The following is a 23,170-nucleotide window of genomic DNA, read 5'->3' on the forward strand; positions in this document are numbered from 1 at the left end:
GCTAGATCCATTCAAATGTTATTTAAGTGTAGCCAGAGCATTTCTGCAGGTGTTTGAGATGGTGAAGATTTTTATAGTAGCTGTGGAAACTTAGCATTGCTCAGGTTTTAAATAAGAGGGATTGTCTGTGTGGGAGTACTTGGAAAGTTCGTGTCTGAGGTAAGATGAGGAGTCCGCGGATGCTGCGTGTCTTTGCTTTTAGTTTTTGAGCAGCAGTGTTGCTAGGGCAGCAGGAGTGCTCCACCGCCCTGCCTACTGCTAATAGTTCGCTCTGCTGAATCATCCAGATGTTTTGAATTCCAGATGGAGGTCCCAAAATGGAGAGTGAGGCAGGTCAGGATAGTCTCTGGCATTCTGCAGGGCAGTGGGTGTGGAATTAAATTGACTTCATCTGTTTTTTCTGTTCTTTGTGTATTTTTTCTCCTCCCTGCAGTATTTGCTTTGTAATTGCTTTTTTTTTTTTTTTTTCCCCCTCCAATTTCTTATAAAAATAATGCGGAGCCGTGGTCACTAGACGGAGAAGAACATTAACCTGTTCAGTAACTGTTATGTGCAGCCAGTGTACGAGGGTGCGGTAACCTTCAGAGCTCTCTCCCTCCGTGAAACCTGAGGTCTGGCCACAGCGCTTCTCTGATGAAAATGGATGGAACCTTCCTTCTTAGACTAACTGAAAAATAGCCTCATCTTTCCTCCCAATCCTAAGCTTCATCTTTATTGTTTTTGCTTCCCTTTAAGGTCAGTTCGGGTCTGTCTCCTTTCCTGTTTGCGGTGGGGCTGGTGCCCTGGCCAGGAGATCGCTGGAGGGGCTGCGGTGTGGATGCGCAGCCAGCTGTCGAGCCATACGCCCGCCCCGTCTTCCCACGTGCTTCGCTTTCCTTTTGGAGGAGGGCAGGAAAGCGTAGAGAATTGGCAGAAGCCTCGAGACATGTCAGCCAGGGCGAGGAGGCTGAGGCAGTATCGGATGAAATGCCTGGAAAGCGAGTCCTCGCCTTTGGCTTTGATCAGATCTGCCGTAAGAGTCTGCGTAAGAGGGAAACAAGACTTTGGGGCCCCAGGTCAACGGCTGGTACTAGTGCAGCCCCCGAAGCTGGCGCGGGTGTCACGGTATTTACAGAGCTTGCACGAAATAGCCAGGTTTCTTTGAAGGGCTTATGTTCATGACCAGTTCTGTGTTGCCGTCTGTTTCTGTGATCTGGATCTGTCTTGTGTTGCCATCTGCTCTGGACCAAACCCATTTGGCCACACTCTTTGCTGAAGGTTATATCTGCCATCAGCAAGTGCAGACGGATGTCTGCTCTTTGGGATCAGATGCTCTTTCTTCTGTCGATAACCCTCGACACCCCTGCACGGTGAGCGGGTATTGGCCCCGTCTCATTCATGGGATCCAGGCAGGGAGCTTCAGCATCCCGCGTGAGCGCTCTGGGTTGTGGGATGCGGTAACAAGCCGGTACCCCCCTTCTTCCCTCCCCTTCCCGGTGCACGGCGCGACTCAGCACAGCTCTCCTTTAGCGTGGGCCAGCGAAGCACACGCTCCGAGTTGGCTTGTCCCAGGCCACGGAGCTCTGGCAAAGCGCCGGCTCGCAGGGCCGTGGCCAGGCCCCGGGACTTGGCCTGCTCTAGCGAGTGGGCGTTTGATGCTGGTCCGGAGCGGAGGTGGGCTGTAATTAGCGCAGTGCAATTAGCGTGGTGTCGCCTGGCACGGCGAGACGCGACGCCCCGGCCGGTGCGGCGAGATGTGGTGTTGCCCGGCTAGGTGATTCCCTCCACGCGAGCGCTTTGATGGCAGCCTGCAATTTTCTGAACCACTGCTCGAGCTATTTGGGCATGATATTTCTGAGGCTCTCGTCCCTGTTAGTGCGAGACTGGCAGGCGCTGAAGTGAGAAAGGGAGGTCATTCGGAAACCTGGACGTACTAACTCGTGTTGGCTGGAGTTAATGAGTGTCGTCTGGCTGGGACAAGAGCCTGGGACTAATTGTCCCCGTTAGCCTCTGCCATGCACCGCGTGAGTCTCGTGACCCACCAGGATCTGAAGCCAGGACCGTGGGGTTGGACGTTAATGTATGCTGGCTAGCAGCCAAAGCAAACGGCGTAGCTCACGCAGGCTACAGCTTTCATCTCTGCATCTCCCTTGTTATTTTTTATACCTGTAGGCTTGATTTAAGCTAGCGAAAGTTTAGCAACACGTTGCAGTCATCTTCCCCCTTTGCCGCGTAGACCGAATCTGTGCTGTCATCAGCTGTCGTTAAATCACGAGTATCCCGAGGTTAGAGTGAAGACCGAGGTGACAAGCTGTTGTTTACACTGATTTTTCAGTGGGAGTCGAATGCCTGATTCCCGCAGATCCCTCTGGAAACCCCAGGCTCAGCCGTTCAGAAGTGCTCTGTGCTTTCTGTTTCCTTGAAAACCTCCGCCGGGAAGGCTGTGCTGCATAGCGATGAGGAGCGAGTTGCTCTGACGGTGTCTTATTTCTGGAGAGTGGAGGTGATTAATGGATTCTGCCTGCTGCTTGCGTCCCAATCATCCAGAAGCGAGCCAGCRCGGTCGGCAGCGGTCGAGCTGCGATGCGTGTGTGCAGGCGAGGGTCTCCGAGCTGCCAGAGGGGCACGGGGAGGGACGTGCCGCGTTGTCAGGCGGCCAGGGACACGGCAGCGTTGCTCCTGGCAAAGGGAACGTTTCCAAAGGCCGGCCGATACCCCTGCGTCGTAAGTGCATCTCTTCTTCCTGGAATAGAGTAGATCTGATCTGCTCTAGGCCAGCTCTGGCCTGATTGCAGATGCCACTTGTCCTGGCTGTTTATAGAAGCATCTCTGGAAAAAAAAACAACCCTTTTGTTCTTTCAGGGTTTTGTGCACGTTTTCCTTTGCAGCATCTTCTCAGGCTGGTGGAGCTAAAGCAAGTGTGGATCGTGTTTTGCTGTCCAGGCAAGCTAGGATAGAGGCCAATTCGGTCAAGCTCACGTTTGCTTTGGGGGGCAAGAAGCTCCCTTCCTCCTTCCCTCCTTCCCCACGTGCTGCATCTCCTTTCTTGGCTTTGTATCTTGCTTTTCTCTCTTCGCTGCCCTTCTGGAGGCCGAGCGTGGAGGGCCGCTGGGCTGATCCTGCCTCGGGCACGTGCGTGCGTGCGTGCAGCGTCCCGTGGCGCGATCGGGGAGGCCGATGCCCGCCGGCGGCGCGGGTTGGCCCGGCGCTTGCAGCAGCAGCGAGCCTCGCCGCTCGCTTGGCAGAGCGCGGCACGGACGGGCTCGCCGCAGCAGCTGCCAGGGGAGCGGAACTGCCGGGGAGGAGYTGCGGCGGGCACGCGGGCAGCAGGAGCGGCTCCCGCTGCCAGGCCGCCGGCAGCGCGCGTGGGCTGGAGAGCGGCTTGGCCGGCGGTGCCCGCGGCGAACAAGCTGTGCGTGGCTGGAGGCGGCCCGTCACCTCCTGGCCTGAAGGGGAAAGGGGACCCGCTGCGTTTTGTCAAACCCCTGCCCAGCCGTTTAACGCCCTGCGCAGCCTTGTTTTGACTGATGCCGCCAGGTTCTGCAAAGCACCTTCCTGAATCACCACTTTATATATTTTTTATATCCATAATTAGCGATGCTATCATCGTAATTAAAATCCTCTTGGAAGCGTTCCTGCACATTTACATGTGAATTGWCACATCCAAAACTGTAGTGATAATGAAAATAGTTTAAGCAGGGTGGGGGGAGAGAGCTTCTCTTAAACCCCGCGAAATACCAAAGCGAGTGTCAGCTATCAGGGACCTGCTAAAGTTTTCATTTGCCCCCTCTGCTCCACTTTCCCTTCAATTTCTTTCCGTCCGCTAAACAGCGTTTTCATGGCCGGCTGCRTTTCTTGGTTTATCGCAATAACCCGTGCAAGGGAAGATGATTGCTGCTCTGGGAAAACGACTGTGTCTCCTCCCCTCTTGCCCGCAGGGCTTCCCTTTTCACGTACGCGCTCGTACCGCATCGAACATCAGAAAGCAGCGCAGCCCGGGGTTACTCCTGCCCGGCGCGATGGCTTCCTGGCAAAGCACCGCGCTGATGGAGGGGGGTGTTTATTTTGGGTGACTCTGGAGTGAATCGAAGTGCTGTGCACCTGTTTGCAATTCAAAGCACTCATCAATAGCCTGCCATATGATTTTGGGGGGTGGTAGCAAGTGGTTAGACTCAAAATAGTGTCCTCTAGAATAGAGCCACAGGAAAAAAGAGGCCTGATTGAGAGGGGAATGATAAATCGCTGGAGGCTGGCAGCCATTGCAGCTTGAGAAATGCTGGGGTCAGGGGTGCGGTAGATTTTGCTATTCCGGAAACAAAGCTCCGAATAGCAATTCCACTGCCTTTTAATTTTCTTCATCCTCAAGTGCTGAATGTGGGAGCTGACAACAGATTGCTGTAAATAATGTAATTGGAAATCTCTGTGTTATGGAGGAGCAGATGAATGCAAATAACGAAGCTGCAGAGCGCTTGCTCCTTCTCCCTGCCAGTGGTTCGCAGCGTGCCAGAGCCGTGGCGCAGAGCGAGGCCGCGGCGAGCGCGGGGGCGACGGCGGCRGAGGTCCGCCCGGGGCGGCGGCGTTCGTTCACAGGTGCCTTTTCCCTTCGCCGGGTGCTGGGGCCTCGCTCCCGCTGCCCGTCGGCGCGGGAAGCYGGAGGGAGCCGGCGCCTCTGGCCGCTGCCGCGTGTCGAGCAGGGGATGGGAAAGCGCAGCTCAGCCGTGCGGCTCCCGACCGTCGCTGTTTGGGGCTCGCAGCTGGCTGCAGGTAGCTCTGGGGGTGCTGGCGGGTGCGCGCTGTGCTCCCCTATCCCGCTATCGGCGAGCCCTCGCGCTTCCTCTATCAGGAGCTTGTTTTAGCGCCTGTGTGCTCAGAAAAGGAGGGAGAAGCCGGAGCGGTAACCCGTGTTTCACCAGGACCATTAGGTCCCATTTACAGGCTACGCTTGAACATGCCAGATAAAAATACGCATCTGCTCCGGACTGTCTGGATACGGTCTCGTCCCGCAGTTGTAACGATGGCCTGATGCAACTTTAATAGGAATATTATCGGGATTATAAAATTGCATTGAGCTCTCTGGACTTGTCATGGCCACGGCTGTTAAGTTGGTTTGAAGTAATAAACGGAGGAGTCTGTTGCTGAAGTAATGCTTCGCCCCGGCGCCCTGCCTCGCGTTGCTTTAGGGCGAGCGAGGCGTCGGGGGAGGCAGAAGGGCCRGGAGCCGGCCGCGGAGAAGCACATTTACTCTCCTCTGTCAAGCACCCTCCGAGCGAGGGACGAGGAATGCTGTTTAAAAGCGGTTTGTCGCAGGTGCCTGGAAGCGGCTCGCTGCCCCTCGCGCYGGTCTGCTCGAGAGCGAGTTGTAGCCGGGGCAGGGTTTCGCCTTCGGTGCCAGCAGGTCTGGTGGGAGCAAAGCTCCTCGGAAAGAGCACGCTCCTGCTGATAAACAGGAGTTCTGTTTCTGAAGCCTTGCTTTAGGTTTATTTAGTTAATTTAAAATCAGGGAAGAACTTTGCTGTTGGGCCGCTCCTGCAATCAATGGAGCTGGCAGCGGCAGCAGTCAGCAGCATCGATTCGTTTTGATGCGTGGATGCTAATGCTGACCTGTGTGCTCATGTGCGAAGCAGAACGCRAGCCACGGGTCCTGTCGGATGTTGCAGGCTGCGAACGCGGGGGGGGGGGGAGCAGATGTACTGAGTTATTATAGGGGAGAGCATCTTGCTGCAGCTATTTTAGAGCTGATCTCAAAACAAATTTCAGTACTGCTGTAATGAGACCAAATTCTATTAGAAGCACCAATTTAAAGTGAATATGCATGCACAGAATCAATTTTATACCAGTACTACTACATCAGAGCTAGGTGTATTATATCATTTAACTCTTTCCGTAGCTGAGCTTGCTTCGTGGCAGCGGGAGAAACCCGGGGGTGACCAGCCTTTCCTTCCAGCCATCCTCGCTGTGTCTGATTGGTTTTATGGCGTGCCTGAATTGGAGTTCGCCTGAAGATAATAGCTCTCTTCAGTGCTTCAAATTAAATTACAGATGTTGCAAGGTCTGTTCAGAGAAGGACGGCTGTGACGAGAGGTTGCTGCTACCCCGGCAGTTCTTGCGGGGAAGCTGGTCCGCCCCGGTGCCGAGACGGTGCCGCTGGGGGCTTGCGCTCCCGCAGCGACTGCCCCGCGGGCGCGGGCTCCGCGGCGCTCTGCTTTCCTCTCCTGGCAGCTGCCTACCCCCTCCTGCTCGTCTCCCTTCTTTTTTTAAAAAAAAGGCACTCCCAGCTTTTTCAGATCGCCTTCGCTTGGGTTTCAAGACCCAAAGCAGTGGTTTTGCCCAGCTGCGTGTGCTGATGGCTCTGGACGAAGAACCAGGCGTGGAGACGGTGGTGATCCTTGTCCTCCTCTGTGCTTCTCTGTAAGAAGAGCTCTTTGTGGGTGCCGGGTGTTGTCACCGTCCTCTGCTTTGATTAAGCCCTATAGCTAAAATCCAGGTTGCAAAATAATGGGGATATCTGCATTTGCACCCATCGCATCCTGGTGATGCTATAGCTAAAACTTGGATATAGCTTGGAATAGAAGTACTTGGAATAGAAACGCTTATGATCTCCTTCACTCTGAACAGAAGTGCAAGGTTTCTACTACTCCCTTGTATTTTTACTATATTAACTTATTTTTGCCCTGGCTGTCTCATTAGCTCATTAGGAGGCTCCTGGAAGGGGCAAAGAAATTGTGTTTTTTAGAGAATATTTCTCCTTGTCTGAGCTGCCATCCTCTCCCCTTCCTCTGGCTCACAGCAGGCTTTATATTAAATATACTTAATAGCGCTCCTTCATCACAAGCTGCATTAAAACCGAATTGGAGAGGAGAGGGTGTTCCTACAGGAAATATTGCCGTGTAGAGCTCTCAGCTCGTTTTGTGCTGCAGGTTTGGGTTGTTGGAGTGCTGTTCTTCTTGTTCTGGGGCTTTCAAGCACGCTTGCTGAGCGATCTGGCTTAGCTTGAGTCGCTCTGTGAAACGAAAGTCGAGGCTGTGCCGTGCAGCATCTCGCCAGACTGTTTCTGATGTCCAGGTATTGCCGTTCGCCCGTCCCTGCTGCTGCTGCTGCTGCCGCTGGTCTTGGCTCTCTCCAAAGYGGCGAGCCAGGGAAGGGCAGAAAAGCAGCGAGCGGGCTGAGGGGCCGAGCCGCGAAGGGGCAGCCCCGCTGGGGACCCGGCGCGCCACCGACCCGGGCAACGCTTGCGTCGCTCTAGGCAGCGCGTGGGCTCGGGGCTGGTGCCGCCCACCGGGTCCCTTGGGGGAGCTTTTCCAAGCGGGAAGCAGCGCGTGCAGAATCGGAGCTGCCCGCCGCTGTAATGCGGGCCGGGAGCCTTCATGCGGGTGATCTTGCGGCGAGCCCGGGAACGTGCGCTTGGCTGCAGCCCGGCGTCAGAGAGAGGTCCGGTCTTGACCCGAGGAGCTCAGAAAGCTCCGTGGTTTGCACGATCCCCCTCCGCCCCTCCGTCAAGCCGTGCCTGTCGCTCGCTCCGATTTGCGCTTGGCGGAGGGGAGGCAGGGCCGCGCGGGGACGGGGACGAGCGGGGCAGCCGGTGGGCTCGCGGAGCGGGGAGGCGAGGGACCGCGTGCCACGAGGCGGCTCGATCCGCGCTGGCCGCGCTCGGCAGCGGGAAGAGCCCGGGCCTGAGGCGGCGGCRGCGGCGGCGACGGTGTCTGTGTCTCCGACAGGTCTGGAAGAGGTCCGGCGCCTGGTTCTACAAAGGGCTGCCCAAGTACATCGCGCCTCTGAAGAGCACCGGCAAAGCCAGCGAGCCGCCCTCGCAGCCTCGGCAGAGCGAGGCAGCCGTGCCGGAGGCGGAGGGCGTCGGGACCGGCCGTTCCTTCACCTGGGCCAGGGGGAAAGGTGGGTTGTCTGCTCCTTGGCGGGGGGAAGGAGCTAGCCTCTCTCGGAGGCAAGGCGGCGCTCGCCGCACGTGGGTTTCCCACGCGGACGGTGGGTTTTTACATTTCCCTCTTGCCTGAGCGTGCGCTGATGGAGCGTGTCTCCGTGTGGCGCGGCGTAGAGGGCTCAGGGCCAAGCCGAGCCGCTCTTTAAGCGTGTCCCAGGGAGGCTGGTGATTAACTTCGCCCTGTGCAGGGCCGAGGCCGGAGCAGTGGGAAAAGCCTGAAGACTGACCAGCTTCAGCGCCCGTGTCCCTGCTCTTCGAGGTGGMCCTCGATTGAAGCAGACCGTTGCATCACGCGTGGCGTCTTGGACCTCCGCCGCTGCTGCGGCAGATCCCGTTCGCAGCGCTGCCTGCGAGGGCTTCCCCCCCCCCCCCTTCCATCCGCCCGCCCCGTCGTTGCTCCTGCGCCCGCTCCGGSGCTGCGCCTGGCGTCGGCCGGGGAAACGACAGCGCGGCGTTGCGGAGCCGAGCGCCGGGCTCGTTAGCACGGCGGCGGATGGGTGCCGCGGGATTAAAGCTGCCGCCGGTCTGCTTTCGTTCCCCTCCGCCTCTTCGCGGCGTGGATCAGCAGAGCGGTCTGGTCTGCCCCGCTGTCTTTCGCCGTAGGACCCCGTCAGCCGGAGGAGACCTCTCCGGCGCGCCAGCGGCACGCGCTTCCCCACGTCGAGTTAAATCCCATCAGCGCTGCGGTGGGAAACAGCCTTTTAATGAAGAGGACTCGGGAGGGTCGGGTTTACAAACCTCTGCAGGCCCCGGCTAGGAAAGCGCTCCCAGCCCTCCCGTAACTTTTGTAATTAAAGACAAATTAGATCGACAATAGCTGATTGCGCTTCCCTCCAGGAGACGCTCGGAGGAGGCTGTCTTGGCAAGCAGACTGATTGACGAGGTCTCCCGCGTTCCCGTGATACCGAAAACGTTAAGAGTCAAAAGACGTGGAGCCCAGGCTCGGCCTGGTTTTGCTTTTTAGTTTCGGCTCCCGCTGGGCTCTGCCGGCCGTGATCCGCGGAGGCCGCCGGGAGCTTGCAYGGCTCCTCGCCTCCCTGCTCAACCCGCTGCCGGGGCTTCTGCTGCCCGTCGCGGGAACGGAGCCTGGTGTCCGGCGGACCCCGGGACCGCCGCCACCACCGGCTCCTCTGAGCGGGGTTTCCGTCACCTCGGCAGGCCCGGGGCTCAGAGGCAGCCGCCGGAGCGCGCCTCCCGGGAGACGAGCCGGCCCCACCGGGAAGCAGCTCTATTTTTCCTGCACCCAGCGTCGCTCCCGTGCTCGCTGACACTGGGATTTGCCGTTGCCTTTAGGTTTTCCGTAATAAACAAGCCGTTGCCGTGGAAACCCTGCTATTAGTTAAGGCAGAGCCGCATAGAACGGCAGGAAGGTCTCCGGCGCCGGGGAGAGCGCTGCTCGCTGCGACGGCAGGGGGTGCGCGGGRAGGGGGCCGCGGGGGCTCGTCCGCCTCTCGCCTCCCACTTCAGCGGACCCCTCCGCCACTGCATTGCCCGGCATGCCGCTCCGCTCGGTCTCCGGCGGTTTCTCCGGCAGCGGCGTGCTCGCTGCCGTTGCCAAGCGATGCGGCGCGCCGGGCTGGACGGCGGGACGCGGCGGGAGCCCTCCCGCGTCCACTTGCCGCAGGCTGAGCCGCCAGGCGAGCGGCTGAGCGGAGGGCAGCGCTGCGGGGCAGCTCGAGCGCCTCGCAGGCCACCAAGGCGGCTTCTCCAGAGGTCTGGGCAGTGCCGAATCCAGGCCGGTCCCCTACTCCGGTTGGGAGATGCTCCTCTGCGGAGACGCCCCTGCGAGCGGCAGCAGCAGCGGCGCGGGGAAGGGTCTCGCCTGGGCGCTGCAGCCGCTTGGGCCGTAATGAAACTGTTCGTCTCTGACCGTCCCCTCCGCAGGCGCTGGACGCCGTTGGCCTCCCGCTCCCTCCGGAGGTTGGGTTTGCCAGGGATGCTGAGCAGCATCCACGCACCCAAGGGCTCGCGCGGAGCCGCCCGGCTGGCTGGGCACGCGCGGCTGTAGGAGCTGGCGCCGCAGGCCGCCTGCGGGTGCCGTGGGGCAACGCTGCCTCGGTTTTTAGGTATTTTGGAAGCTGCAGAGAAGCGCCAGGCTTTTGCACGCGCGGGGCCTGGGGGAGCGCGGGCCACCGGCCCTCCGCCGGCACTGCGGTACCTCCGGCTCGGAGGACGAACCCCGCGTCCGAGCGATCGCGGCTGCCGGCGTTCGGGCCCTCGGTGCCCTGACCCAGCCCCGGGGGAGTTTTGCTTCTCCTGCAAGCTTGATCTCAGCAAATTCTTTTTTATGAGCTTTTTTAGTCAGCTGGAGATGGAGAGGGATAAATCTGTTACGTTCTCTGGAAGTACAGCCGTCCGGCGGCTCTTATTGATATATCAGCAACTGCTGGAACACCGGATTTACRACTTCTGGGCTCTGGAAAGTGCCAGCAGAAGGTCTGGGAGCTTTGGGAGAAAAATTACCTTAAAGGGAAATATTGGTGCATTGGGTAAAATACACTTTTATTGGCAGCAGAGGAAATGGGAGCAGGCAGGGCTGCTCCTGTGGTGCGAGTGCCTTGGTGTCATTAATATCTTTCTCCTCTTGTGCTGCACCTCTCCGAACTGCTGAATGGCAGAAGGGAAGGCAGATAAAAGTCACCTCCATTGATTCATCGGGGCCTTCTCCAAATAAATCCTCACTTCCAGCATTTTTGAAGGGTTCGTGGAGGAAGGAGCCATTATGAAGCGATGCATTTTATGAATCCGGGAGGCCAACAAAAGGATGACCAAGTGGGACAGGATTGCATTTGCGGAGGGAAGCGGGCAGCAGGAATATCCCTGGACAGCCAGGGTGATTCTGACAGCTGAGATTTGGATTTTTGTAAGGAAAAAGCCTGGAACATATGGTTGTTATTAATAGTGTTTATTTATTATCCCCCACGTTTTCCAAGAAGCTTCGGGAAAGCGAAGTTGTCTTTAGGAAGGCAAAGCGCAGAGCCCAGCCTTTGCTCCGACGGCAGAAGCGCAGCCGCTGGGGCTGTACGGTGGCTTTGCCCTGCTCGGCACGGCTCCGCGGGCCCGTCGGCAGCGGGTGAGAGCGGATTTCTGATGGTGCTGGTGGATGGGGAGACGAAGGCTGGGCCGGCTCGGCCGGCGAGCCGCYGGCGCTGTGGGAGAGGGGAGCGAGCTGGCCGCCAGGGCAGCTTCAGTAGCTTTGCAATAACGCTGGCAGCCAGCTTTAATATCCTCRGAGATGCTAACTCCAGAAAAGCACTAGTTTCAGTTTTTTTTTAATAAAATATGTTGTGTAGTACAGCTCAGCACCTGAATGCAGAAGCATCCGCAGGGATCTCTGGCAGAAGCGTTTGACATGGGGAGCGTAGTGTAGCAGTCCTCGTGCCCTCGGTGCTGCTGATGGGTTTGTAGCTCTGCCAACCCCGTGCAGGGAGCTGTAGTGCTGCTGAAGTGCCGGGTCTCTCTTTTCCCCCCTCTAGGACAGCAGCCGCCTCCCCGCTGCTCCCGGCAGCCCTGCGTGGGAGGCAGGGCGGTTTGCCCAGGGCATCCGTAACAGAACAGGGAACGCAATTCCCGTATGAACGCGAGCTTGTAAATGCATACAGATAGCTACAAAGAAATAGCTGGGGCTTCCTTGCTTGTTCTTTTCCTCCGGAAAAGGCTGTGGGTTGCAACGTTGCCAACTCCGTGTCCCGTGTGATCCYGTATCTTGCTTTCCCCCAGGAGTTGCGAACCATTGGAAAGGGGCTCAGAGCTGCCGGGAGAACTGGCGTCTGCCGTGGTCGGATGGGGCAACGCGCTCGGCACCATCCCTGAAAGAAAAGGCCATCRTTTTCCCAGCGCTTTCCTCCTAAGCTTCTGCTCTGAGATCAGGCCGTTGCAAAAGCCCATGCGCCATTGGGAAAACACCTTTCTCCTTTTACGCCGAGCGGCTGGCAGCCAAGTTGTGCTTTATAATGCTATAAGCAGGAGAGGTGCTTGCAAAATCGCRTGGAAAAGGGGGAACAACCTGCCAATTCAGGGAGTGTCCTCGGATCGTATCTGGCAAAACGAAGCTCGCTCTTTGAGCTCTTGTGGAAACTATGGAGGGTGGAAAACAGCAGGGTGAGGGCCAGGATTCAGGAAGAAAGCAGCCTCCAAATGGGGCCACGGTCCCCTGGGGCACGTGGAGGGACCCATGCCTCTTAAGCCTGGGAGGGAGGCCGGGGAGATGCAACCTGGGATCCGCGGCAGGTCCGGAGAGGAGCGCTGGTGCTTCGCCCSTCTGCTTCAGGTGCTGGCACCGCTGGAGCGTGCGCGGCTGAGCTGTAAATTGTCTGTAAAAAAAAAAAAAAAAGCGAAGCACATCGTGTTTGGGAGGAAGCGCGAACAGCTGTGGAGGAACTGCAGGTAGGGCTCCTTTTGGAGAGGGAGAGYGCGATCAGCGAGTCAGCGTTTGTTCGTGTTTTATTTGGCTCCATCTGGCACCCTGTTTGGTAAGTGTTATGAACATTGTGAATAACTGTCTCTCTCCTCTCCCTCATTCCTCCCCCCCCCCCCGTGTATTTTTTGCAGTGGTTTCTAGCGACAGCGAGAGCGATTCGGAGCTCAGTTCCTCCAGCCTGGACGACAAGCCCCCGGACAGGAGGTCCAAAGCCTCGCAGGACACAATGCAGCGAGCAGAAACGGGTGAGGAGTTGCTGCTCCTTGCGGCCAAGGAGGGTGGGAGCGCGAAACGCTGGAACGTTTTGCCTCTTGGTGCCGTGGGTTTCGGCCCAGACCCTTGGCTGCCCTCGAGCAGCGCAGCCCGCTGCCGTTGGTTGCGCCGGCGGAGGATCCGGTCCCTTATCGCTGGGATCGCGGCGATGGGGCCGGATCCTGCTGCACCTCGGTTTGCACACGTGTAGCCCGCGCGCTGCTCGGCCCAAATCGAAGCCCCCCGCCCCCAAGCAGAGCAGTGGCAGCACGTCCCCCCGGCCGCCCGCTGCCCCCTCCTGCAGCGACCTCTCTGCTCTGTCCCCGCAGCGCCCGGCGGGGACCTGGGCAGGACGCTGGGCAGCAGCCGCAGCAGCCTGGGCAGCGAGCAGGGGGCTGCTGCCGAGAGCGACCAGCCGGCGGACGGCAGCGGCGGCGGCGGCGGCGGCGGCGGCAGAGCCCTCGGTAAGCCGAACCTCCCTCCTGGCTGCTGCCCGCTCTCGGCGCCGGCTTGCCCCGAAGCGGAGCCTTCCCGGGGTTGCGCCTTCCCCTGCTGCCGGCAAAGCTGTCACGGCGTGACAGCGAGCTCCTTGCCTCTTCCCCCGGTGCGGTGCGGGATCTGCTCTGCAACGTGAGTAATCGCCCGGGGCGGGGGCTGCCTGCGCCCGCCGCCGACAGCAGCAGCGGCCGGGGTCGGTCTGTCGCCCCGCCGAGGCCTGGCGCTCGCCTCCGCCCCGGGGAGGCGGCAGCGCGGATCCCAGCTTTTATCGAAGCGGAGCAGAAGCCCAGCTGCTTTGTAAGGGAGGATAAAACGTTTCCTGGTGCTAGGCGCCTCTTAAAGCCGGGCATGGCTCTTCCCAGAACTCCGCGGTGCAAAGGAAAAAGACGCTTCCCCCCTCGCCAACCTTGGAGCAATTAAGTGGCTGGGAGCAGAGGCTGCTGTCGCGTCTGATCTGGAGCAGCCGAAAGAGATGCAAATGTGTTCTCGCTGCGGTCCCCGCTAATCTATTCCGTAACCCCTTAAGTTATCGTTTAGCGCCGCTCCCTCCGGAGCGCTCCTGCTGCCCTGCGAATGCCGAGGCGCAAATTGGATTAGAGAGAGCAGGTTTATCCCTCGGTGCAGCACGGTGTCGCAGCCCCCCCTCCCCACGCCTCCTGCTAGAAATAACTAGCGTCAAGTGTTCGCTGCGCTCTTCCTCCCCCCCCCCCCCCAAGGTTCAGGAATTTGCAGTTTTGTTCAAGTTTAGTTTTTACAGAGCAGTTCCGATGAGTGGTGATTCTGGGCTGTCCCTGCTCCCTCTGGATTACAGCGCTGCCCTGGGCGGGCTGGGTTATTTTAAGCCCCCGCTTGCCGTGGCGTTAGAGCTGGGTGATTCCCGCGGCGGGTTGGCTCTGCCGCCCGCAGGAGCGGAGCAGCGGGCTGCGCCGGACGGCGGCAGCGACCCCCCGGGCGCTTTTTCCACTGTGGCCACGGGGCCTTTCTGAAGCCTGGATGGACGCAGGTGGTTCYCGCCGGCTTTGGCGGGCTGGCGTAGCCGGCGGACCTCCCCGATCCAGCCCCGGGAGAACACCTGGCTGCCGCTGGGGAGCTGCTCCCCGGCCTCCCCGCCGTGCCGCAGCTCCCGCGAGCTGGTGGGGGCTGCGTGCCCAGAGAGGGGCAGGACCCGGGGCTGCGCCGCTATTCCTGCTGGAGCTTGCGTTTCCTCGCCCTGCTGCCCGCCTGCCTCCGGCCCTCGCTGCGGCCGGCGCGGTGCAGAGCAGCGCGGCCGTACGGCGCTCGGCGCTTCCATGCCAGCCGTTTGGACTAACCGCTGCCTGGCCGTGACAGTGCAAGCAGTAGCTCAGAGGCAGAAGATGCCTTTTCCCTGCTAAAAAGCTCCTATGCAAAGCTTGGCAYGCAGGATCGACCCTTTCCGGTGGGATCTCTCCTTGCTCGGCAGGGGAGTGCTGAGGATGACAGGCAGCACGGACGTATGTTAAAAGAAATGAAAACTGCAGTAGTCTCATGAGCCTAGTTAAAATAGTCCCTGAGAAGTAGAGAGGATCCTGCTAAGGAAAAGGCTGAGCCAGGCTGGGATGCCACCGTGCTGTGAACCACGTGGAGCCGCTGCTGCTTCGGGTCTCTTTGGGAAGCGGTGGTCAGGAGCGGCCAAGTCCCCCGCCGCGTCCCCCTGCCCGTGGGACAGTCCCTGCGCTCCGCTGCGCCTGAGAGGAAGCGGAGCAGGGGGCAAAGACCCCTCTGCCTTCAGACTGCTGCTTCCCAGCTGCAGAACGGGGACGTCAGAGGCAGGTTTTGCTATAGCTTTTCCGAGAGGCTCTGGTACCGCTTAGCGCTATGCTGGGAGCAGTTTTTGCTCCCCGTTAGCACCTCAGGTGTTGTTCTGTTGGCGACTGCTTTTCGCTTCTCTTTCTCGCCTCTGCTCTAATTCTGCTCTCAAGTGCGACTTTGCAGAACACCTTGACATCCTTAAATCCCAGGTCACAGCGGAGCAGGGAATCAGGGCAGGGTACTGCAAATGCGGCTGCTGCGATAGCGTTCGGCTCCTGCGGGCCAAGAAGGCAGCGTGGTCGCGCGGCCGCGGGATGACGAGGAGTTTTGCATGTGTCCGCTGTGGTGCTCCGGCTGGGGTTGGTGAGGCAGACACCAAAACACGTCGTTTGTCGTAAAATGACTCCGTGTGGGAGCTGCACTGGGGTTTAGGCAATCTTGGCCCATGAGGCAAAGTTGCAGAAGACACCGGTGAGCCGAGAGGCTGCAAATTTTTTACCGCTCAGTCTCAAACCCTTTTGGAGGAATCGTTTTCAGAGAGGCTTTTCGTCGCTGTCCTGAACGTCCGGTTCCTGGAGGTGTCTGCTGCCAAAACCCCTGACTTTAACGGTCTCTCTTGCCTTGGCTCGTGGCTCCCGTTCGGTCGAGCGCCGTGGGGTGGACGTAATTYCCACAGGAAGGTCGCGCGCTGGGTTTTGCTTGGAGAATGTTTTATCCCGAAGAGGAGGAAGTTTGCACGCGGGGAAGAAGCGCGGTCTCGCTCTGCCCTCCTCGCCGCCCCGGGGGAGGTGACTCACTCGGTTCTGGCTGGTTAGCTGGTGCGCTAAGAGGTGCCGCAATTAAAGACCAAAATACTCACTATTCTTAATTATGACATTTTTATTAAAGAAAGGGAGTAGTAAACAGAATTAAACAAAGAAATCGGCAATATGTTGCAGCTGTTTTCATTAGCCCGTGGAGAGCTTTTAATGGAGATTAAATCTTTTGTGCTTAGGCCTGTCTCCTGCGGGGTGAGCRAAACCCAAAAGTTGCCTTTCCTGGGTAGCAAGTTCTGCTGTGGTGGATCCCAGATAATGACGTTTTTGAAGGACCTTCTCTGAGGGCCTGGTGGGTTCATGGCTCACCCGAGGGCAGCGGTAGGTGAGCTCAGCATGGGCTGCGGACCTGGCGAAAGTTGCAGTTCTTACCTAAAAGAAGCCCTTGGAGAAGCAGTCACAAGACAAGCTAATTAAAGAGTAGCGCACAGCTAAGCGTCGGTCACGGTCTTCCTCTCCCCTTGCTTGCCAATGTGTTGTCTAAATCACTAATACAGTGGTACCAGCCGCTGGCAGCTAAACGCAGCCCGGTTAACGGGTGGCGTTCCTGCGTCCGGGAGCTGAGACGACGGGGACGGCACCGGTGGGACGTAGGGAACGCTGTGGTCCCCGGTGGGATGTAGGGAACGCTGTGATCCCTGGTGGCACATAGGGAACATTGTGATCCCCGGTGGGACGTAGGGAACGCTGTGGTCCCCGGTGGCACATAGGGAATGCTGTGGTCCCCGGTGGGACGTAAGGAACGCTGTGGTCCCTGGTGGGATGTAGGGAACGCTGTGGTCCCCGGTGGCACATAGAAAACGTTGTGGTCCCTGGTGGGACGTAGGAAACGCTGTGGTCCCTGGTGGGATGTAGGAAACACTGTGGTCCCCGGTGGGATGTAGGAAACACTGTGGTCCCCGGTGGCATGTAGGAAACGTTGCGGGTGACGGTTCCAGGAGGAGGCTCGTGTGTAGCTCCGCCGGCTGCTGGCAGCGTAGCCGTCCCGCTGGGGAGGGCAGCCGAGCGGAGCCGGGACGGCTGGGCCGGAGACGCTGCTCCCAGCTCCCTTAGTTTGGGGAGGTTTATGCCCTGGCTTTCAGAAGCTGACTGGATTGGAAATGAGGTGGTGCCAGTTGTCCCGCTTGGGGGAGGCATCCGCTTTTGCTCGTAAAAATGCAAGCCGCTAACGCAGGAGAYGGGCAGAGCCCTTCCGCGGTGCTGCCGGGGCAGGAAGCTCCCAGGGCGTCTTTGAGGCTCCAGCTTTGGCTCCTGTGTCGCTTCCCGTGGGTTCCCCAGCGGTGCCGTGTGCTCCCGCGGGGATGACGAGGAGGTAGCGGTTTGCTGCGGTGGCTCCAACTACGCTGTTTCACGTAGGAAAAAWATATATATATATTGTCCTAACGGTAATTAGGCTCTGAATGGGATGGTAATTTCTTCTCCCCGGCCTTYGGCCTCCCCCTGCCCGGGGGCACCTCTCCCTCCGGCCTGCCCCGGGCCCTGCCTCGGCCCCCGCGCTGCCGCAGGACCGCGTCTCGGCGGGGAACGCTGAGCCGGGCTTTGGTGGCGGCGAAGCCGGGAGCCGGCGGAGCGCTGGGGATCCTGCCGCGTTCGTAACGGAAACGCGTCCTCGGATAACGGGCGCCTTCGGAAGTGGTTTGGGGCTGGCATTCGGGATGCGACGCCCCCTTCCCTTTTTTGAAGGAATTGAAATATTTTCGCCTTCAAGTGGTAGAACCAAAATGTCTTCAGCTCTTTGAGGCTGCCTTGAAGTTAYGTGAGTACAGGCTCGAGAACCTAAAAAATAAATTACTTTCACTATTCCTGCAATTCTTTATGGAGTTTTAAATTGAAGACGTTTTCCTTGAAAACAGAGGAATGACAAGGACTCATCCTCTGGCTCTTGCACTCGAAATAGCTGGAAACAAGCCTGCTGCTGGGGATGAAGCTCCTCTTTCCCTGCCGCCTTTCACGTGGCAGAGGCCGGGCTTTGCTCTCCGACCCGGGAGCCGGCTGGCCTCCCGCCTGCTCCCTGCCCCTTGCGATACCTTCGCTCCTTGCGCTTCCGAGTTGCTGCCTGACCCGAAGCCCGGAGGGCGACGGTTGACGTGATCTTTCAAAACAAGGCGTAAAGCCTAGCGAGCCACCGATGGAGGAGTTAAAAGTCTGGCTTTCGGAGGCTTCGCAAGCCCGTTTAGAGGCAGCAGCGGAGCTCGGGGCTCTGTCCGCCTCGGCGCGGCGCGGGAAGGAGCTGCCAGAGAAGCAGTTCTCTCACTGCAGCTCGCTCTCGCCTAATTCCCCTGCCTTTCTTCACTCTGATAAAGTTTAATGGGCCCTGACTGATGACAGAGCCTCGAGTAACGATGCGCAGACGTTGTCTTCGGTATTATTTTTAGGCAGCTCTGCAAACGACACCGAGGAGGTAAAAGCAACCTAAAATAACTTCGTCTCCCCCCCCTTCGCTCCCTTCCCAAACGTGTGTGCGTGTCTGTGTTTTGCAGGCCCACGGCGCACCCGCTCCAGTCCCCGGTGCTGACGGAGGCCGAGACGGAGCCGCTCCGCCCGCACCCGGCACTCGCCCCTGCCCGCTCCCGAGGACATCCCGAGACAGCGCCCGCCGCCGCCGCCTCGGCCGCTCCTGGTCCAGCTCCCGGCCGCCGAGTCCCGGCTCTGCCGCCTCCCTCCAAGAGCAGGACGTTCCCGCGGTGGGGGCCGCGTGCGTCGCCCCCAAAACGGGGGGGGGGCTGTGTGCTGGGGGTGATGTGGGTAAGCTGTGCGGCTTCTCCTCCCCGGCGCGCGCGCGCGCGCACCTTGCCGCCTCCGTGGGGGCGCGGGGGAGCTGCGCCGCCCGGCCCCGCTGCGCCGCTGGGATGCGCAACCTCCCTCCGAGGCCCGACGCGAAAAACCAAATCGCTTGACATCTCCGGAGCAATTAAGTCTTTGAAGGCCCGAACAAAAACTGACGCCAGGCAGGTGGGAGTTTGCAGGTTTTCGGTGAAATGCTTCAGATCTGCTCCGCGTTTTGCTGAAGAAGTGAAGGATTCCGAAAAGTTCTCCCCGCGGTCGTGGGTTTCGAGGCAGTTCGTGCCCGCTCGTGCCGGCCCTTCTCCCCGGCTGTTCTCTTTAGCGCGGTCGTTCCCCTGCGCGCCTGGTGCCTCGTTGCAAGCGGCTGCGGTGCGAAGACAGAGGGGCCCGGAGCTGGCAAGCTCCGCGAGGAGAGCGGGAAGCAATTCCCCCGCCTGGCTTTGGAGCGAATCCCGCCCGGCAGAGCGCCGGCCCCGTGCCTTCACCTTCGCAAGGCTCTGGCCACTGAAAGGTGCCCTCTTGCCTTGGAGATTTGGGAGTCCTCRGGGGCCGGTGCCGTGCCGCTTAGGAATTGGCTCCATTTCCTGGAAACCCGTTGCTTTCTCATCGAAAGCTCTGCGCTGAGACGGGAGGAGTTTTAAACTTTGAGCGTGGCCTTTCTCACTCTTCTCGCCCTTGTTGGGCGTCTTTCTCGGGGCGCGCGAGCGGGTCGGCGCGTTTTGGTGGCCCCCCTCGCCGCCGCTGCCGCCCGGGAACCCCTGCTGCCTTCCTGTGCTGCCTTAAGGCATGGTCTTGGTTTTGCCTGAGAACTAGGTTTTATAAAGTAGTCTCAGGGATAAATATTGGGGCCGATATGGAGCCCCCAAACCTTCCTTTTTTTTTTTCCCCRCTGTGCTTTGCCCCCGTGGAGAATTGCAGCTGGGTTGGACCGTCGATGGAGAGGCTCCTGCTCCAGCCCCGGAGGAGCAAGCCCAYGTCTCGGGTGCGGTAAGGTGAACGTAAGCAGCTCTGGGCACRTATTTTCCCTTAAAGACCACTTCTCCCTTCGTTGTATCTCTCTCCTGTGCGTTTTATAGCTTTGGTTAAAATATTACCCTAAACCTGTCCCGGATAGCTACCTTTTCACTTGGGTCAAGGTGGGCAAGAAAAGCGTGAACAGGGCAAAGGCGCCTCTGATGGTTYGTGCTGCTTTTGTTGTTATTTTTGTTGTTCTCTTCTCCGCCCCTCGCAACTTTTATGCAGTGTTTTAGTACTGGAACCAATAAAGCTTTGGCTCTGTAACTGCCGCTCGCCCTTCTTGAAACGGTAAAAAGGGTTTTTTCCCCCCATTCCCAGGTTACAGATATTCTCCAAAGCCTCAGGCTGGCTCCAGCTAGGCAGGAAAACAGTCCTGCTCTCGGAGGGGCTGCAGCGCGGTTGAATTCTGCCCTCGCAAGTCGTCTTCTGTGCATCGCCCCGCGCCGGTGCTGGTGCCGGTGCCGGCGGCGCAGGTCTGCCCCTCGGAGCAGGGGTTCCCGTGCCGTCACCGCGGAGCCRGGCAGCCGGGGCCGTTTGGCTTTGCCGGCGGGAGGCACCGCGCGTTGCTGGCCCGGCGCCTTCCCCTCCGCTCTGCTTTCGCTTTCCGGCTTCCACGTGGCTTTTTAATCCGTTTTGCTCTCTCCATTTTGAAGGCGCCTCGGTTATCGCCGCCGGGGAGCTGCCGTTAGCCCCCGGCTGGGGCACGCCGAGGGCGAAGCACCTTTCGAGCGGCTCCGGGGCGCCGCTTCGCTCGCCGCGAGCAGGTGGATCTGCAGAGCCCCAGTGCGCATCTGCAAAATGAACCCCGGAGAGGAGCTGTGCTTCCCTCTCCGTCCCCGGAAGGCTGGGGGAAGGCCGCTCCGGCAGCCTCCGGGMGAGGCCGTTTAGCAGCTGGCTGTCCGTTAGCGCGACGGAGTGGCCCGCRCGCGGCCTCCCGCGCTCGCCGTGCCTCCCCCCGCCGCTCCGCCGCTCGGCTGTGATCAGATCAGCGCGGATCATTTGTGTATTCGCGCAGAACGTAATTTTCCCTGCTCTGCCTTCCCAGCTGCAGCGCCGTCGGAGAGGCGAGCGGGCGCTTTGCTTCGCACGGCCGCGGATGGGCAGAGGAGGGCGGAAAGCCGGGGAAGGGAAGGGAAAAAACCAGACRGGCCCCTGACGCGGCGTTTGGGCGCCTCGAAACGCAGGGCGACCGCGCGGCCCCCCGCGCGCGCACTGCCGGGGCCCCGGGAAGCTTAGGGGCGCTTGGTCCGGCGGCCGCACGCGCTGCCGCCCGCTGACCGGCGGCTGCCCTGCAATGTGGTGGGTTATCCGGCAACGCGCTGCTCCTTAACGCGGTTCCCTGGCTCCCGCTCCGAGGCAGGGGCCGCGGCGGGGGACRTGGGGGGACGTGGGGACTGCCCCCACCTGTGGCTCTGCGCCCCGTTTCGGCTGCCCCACGCCCTGTTTTGGCCGCCGGCGCCAGGCACGGGAACCGGGGCCCGGGAGTCTCCCGCGGGCTCGGCCGCCCGCCGCGGGCGCTGCAGCTCGCCGCGGGGAGCCGATTCCTCCCCGAAACGAGACCCGGGGCAGGTTTCGGGCTGCTGCGCCGCTAAAGCAGCGTTTCTTAATACGCGCCGTGGGATGAACAGGACTAGCAGGGCCATCTAGTGACTCCTCGAGCTGCCGAGTGCCCGGGGAGGTGCCCCCCCCGCCGCCCCGCCCCGCGTCCCGTGCTGCGTTTCGGAGCAGCCCCCGCGGCCTCAGCCCCGCTGCCGGGCGCCCGACGGGGGGGCTCGGWGCAGCCCGGCTGCTTCCCGCCGGTGCGTCCGCAGTCCCCAGGGAGCGGCGGCCCGGGGGTCTGCAGCCTTCGGCATGGCGGCGGCGCTTGCGCGGGGGCAGGCAGCGAGGGCTCCCGGGGCCGGTTGCCACCGGCTGCATCCTCGGGCTCGTGCGGGATCCCCCTCGCACGCGGCGGGGGCCGAGCGCTGCCCCTTACCGATGGCCTTTTCCCCCTGCTCGCGGCCGGCTCCGAAATCACCATGGGCGAAACTCAGCTGGTCCCTGCCCTTGCCCTCCATGGCACCCGTTAACTCTGGAGTCTAGTGGTGGCTCCTCGCATGCCTGCTCCCACCCACGGATGAGCAGAAAGTCTCCCCGTTTCCATGGCAACGGGGCCAGGCCCTAAAAGCTGATGTGAAAACTGCTGGTCTGAGCTCTGCAGGTGGAAGCACCGATTTGGGAAGAAACGSCGGGTTTTGCTCGCCTGGAGGGCTGCAGCGGGGAGGAAAGCGGGGCCGCGCCGCCGAGCCCAGCYGGCTGCATCGCCTCCGAGGACGCCGGCCGCAGCTCGGAGAGGCCCCGTGAGCAGATAAAATTAGTGTAATCAGAGCTGATGCTGCCCAGACCGCGCTGCCGCGGGCACAGGGGGGGCCTGGCTCCGGCCACCTGCCTGCTCCGGCCCCTTTTCCCCGCGGTTTTCGCAGGTTTTGGCGCAGGCAGACGACACGGCGCCCGTTTCTTTGCCGGGGGTGAGCCCAAACGCCGGCGTCACCCCGCGTTTCCRGGGTCCCTGGGGTGCTGGCGGAGCCGGTACCGTCGGAGCGCCGCCGGGCAGCCCATGCCGGCCCAGCCCCGCCGAGCGGCAGCCGGCCCCGTTTCCCCGTGATCGTTGTGCCTGTTGCTGCGTTTAGCAGCTGCGAGGGGCGTCYGACCAGGCAGGGTCTGCAGGCGCTCGGCGGCGCCGGCCGCTGCGCTTCCCGCTCGGAGCAGGGCCGGCTGCGTGGGAATCGGCCCCCTTTCGGGTCACTTTGAAGCTGGAGCGGCCGCAAGGGGGATTTGCTGCTTGGTGCTGGACACGGACAGTGGGATCGTCCCTGCTGCTGCCCACGGGACCCCGTCCTCTCACATCCCCCAGCACGAGGCAGGCGGTGGGAATTAAGAGCTTTGCCTGGAAAAAGGGCCGAGGTCCCGGCTGCCGCCCGGCCGGGGACACCGAAATGTGGCATTTCGGCAAAGCGAGCTGCTGTGGTTTGTGCTGTGGGGCTCAGAGGCGCCCGCTGCTCCGCGCCTTCGGGATCAGCCGGAGCCTGGACAGTCCCTCTGGGTTGTTTGGGCAATTAGCAGCGAGTTTTACCTTTGTTTTCCCCCAGGCTGCGAGCGGGTCCGGGATGGGGCCGTCCTGCCCGGGAAGGGGTCCCTGCTGCCGCCCCCCACCCCCRGCTCAGCCCCGCTCGTGCCTGCGGTTTCCGGCTGCGCCCTGGCTTTTCGGACCGGTACTGTGACCCTGGCCTCAGCTCGGTCCCGCGCGCTCTTGGAAGGAAACCTTGGAAATAATGATGCTTTTGGACAGGATTGCAAGGGCAATAATGATATTAGGCTTTCATGTTTAACTTAATTAAAGTAATTTATTTATTTGTCCTTTCTTAGAGGGAAGCGCTGTGATTTTCCGGGGGCCGAGCCCGGTTCCCGCAGTGCTCTGCCTGGGGCCACGCTGTATCCCGGCRGCTGTGCTGGGCATGCAGCCCCTGCCCCACGGAGCCCGTGCACGAGTGCAGCCCCTGCCCCACGCTGCCTGTGCATGGGTGCAGCCCCTGCCCCATGGAGCCCATGCGCGGGTGCAGCTTGTGCTCCACAGAGCCCGTGCGCGGGTGCAGCCCCTGCCCCAGATCCCCGTGCAGCGCCAGCAGCACCGCCGTGGTGCCGGAGTCGCCCCTCCAAAGC

At 60.5% G+C, this 23,170-nt stretch overlaps 1 protein-coding gene and 1 long non-coding RNA gene across 2 annotated transcripts in view; one reads left to right on the top strand and one right to left on the bottom strand.

Annotated features, from left to right (window-relative positions):
- The window catches only part of LOC112968810 (double C2-like domain-containing protein beta), a 48,419-nt gene that overhangs the window by 13,406 nt on the left and 11,843 nt on the right, over positions 1-23,170 (top strand). The window contains exons 6-8 of the mRNA XM_026071433.1: positions 7,695-7,869; positions 12,467-12,792; positions 12,892-13,051. Coding sequence (XP_025927218.1) covers positions 7,695-7,869; positions 12,467-12,792; positions 12,892-13,051 — 661 coding nt within the window. The remainder of the gene's footprint in view (positions 1-7,694; positions 7,870-12,466; positions 12,793-12,891; positions 13,052-23,170) is intronic.
- LOC112968819 lies at positions 10,832-12,213 on the bottom strand. Its single transcript, XR_003254450.1, has 3 exons — positions 11,922-12,213; positions 11,516-11,724; positions 10,832-11,425 (listed from the first exon to the last, which is right to left on the bottom strand). It is a non-coding gene; the product is annotated as an uncharacterized LOC112968819 (long non-coding RNA).

This window comes from Apteryx rowi, unplaced genomic scaffold (assembly GCF_003343035.1).
Source record: "Apteryx rowi isolate R43461 unplaced genomic scaffold, aptRow1 scaffold_325, whole genome shotgun sequence".
In the NCBI taxonomy this organism is placed as follows: Eukaryota; Metazoa; Chordata; class Aves; order Apterygiformes; family Apterygidae; genus Apteryx; species Apteryx rowi.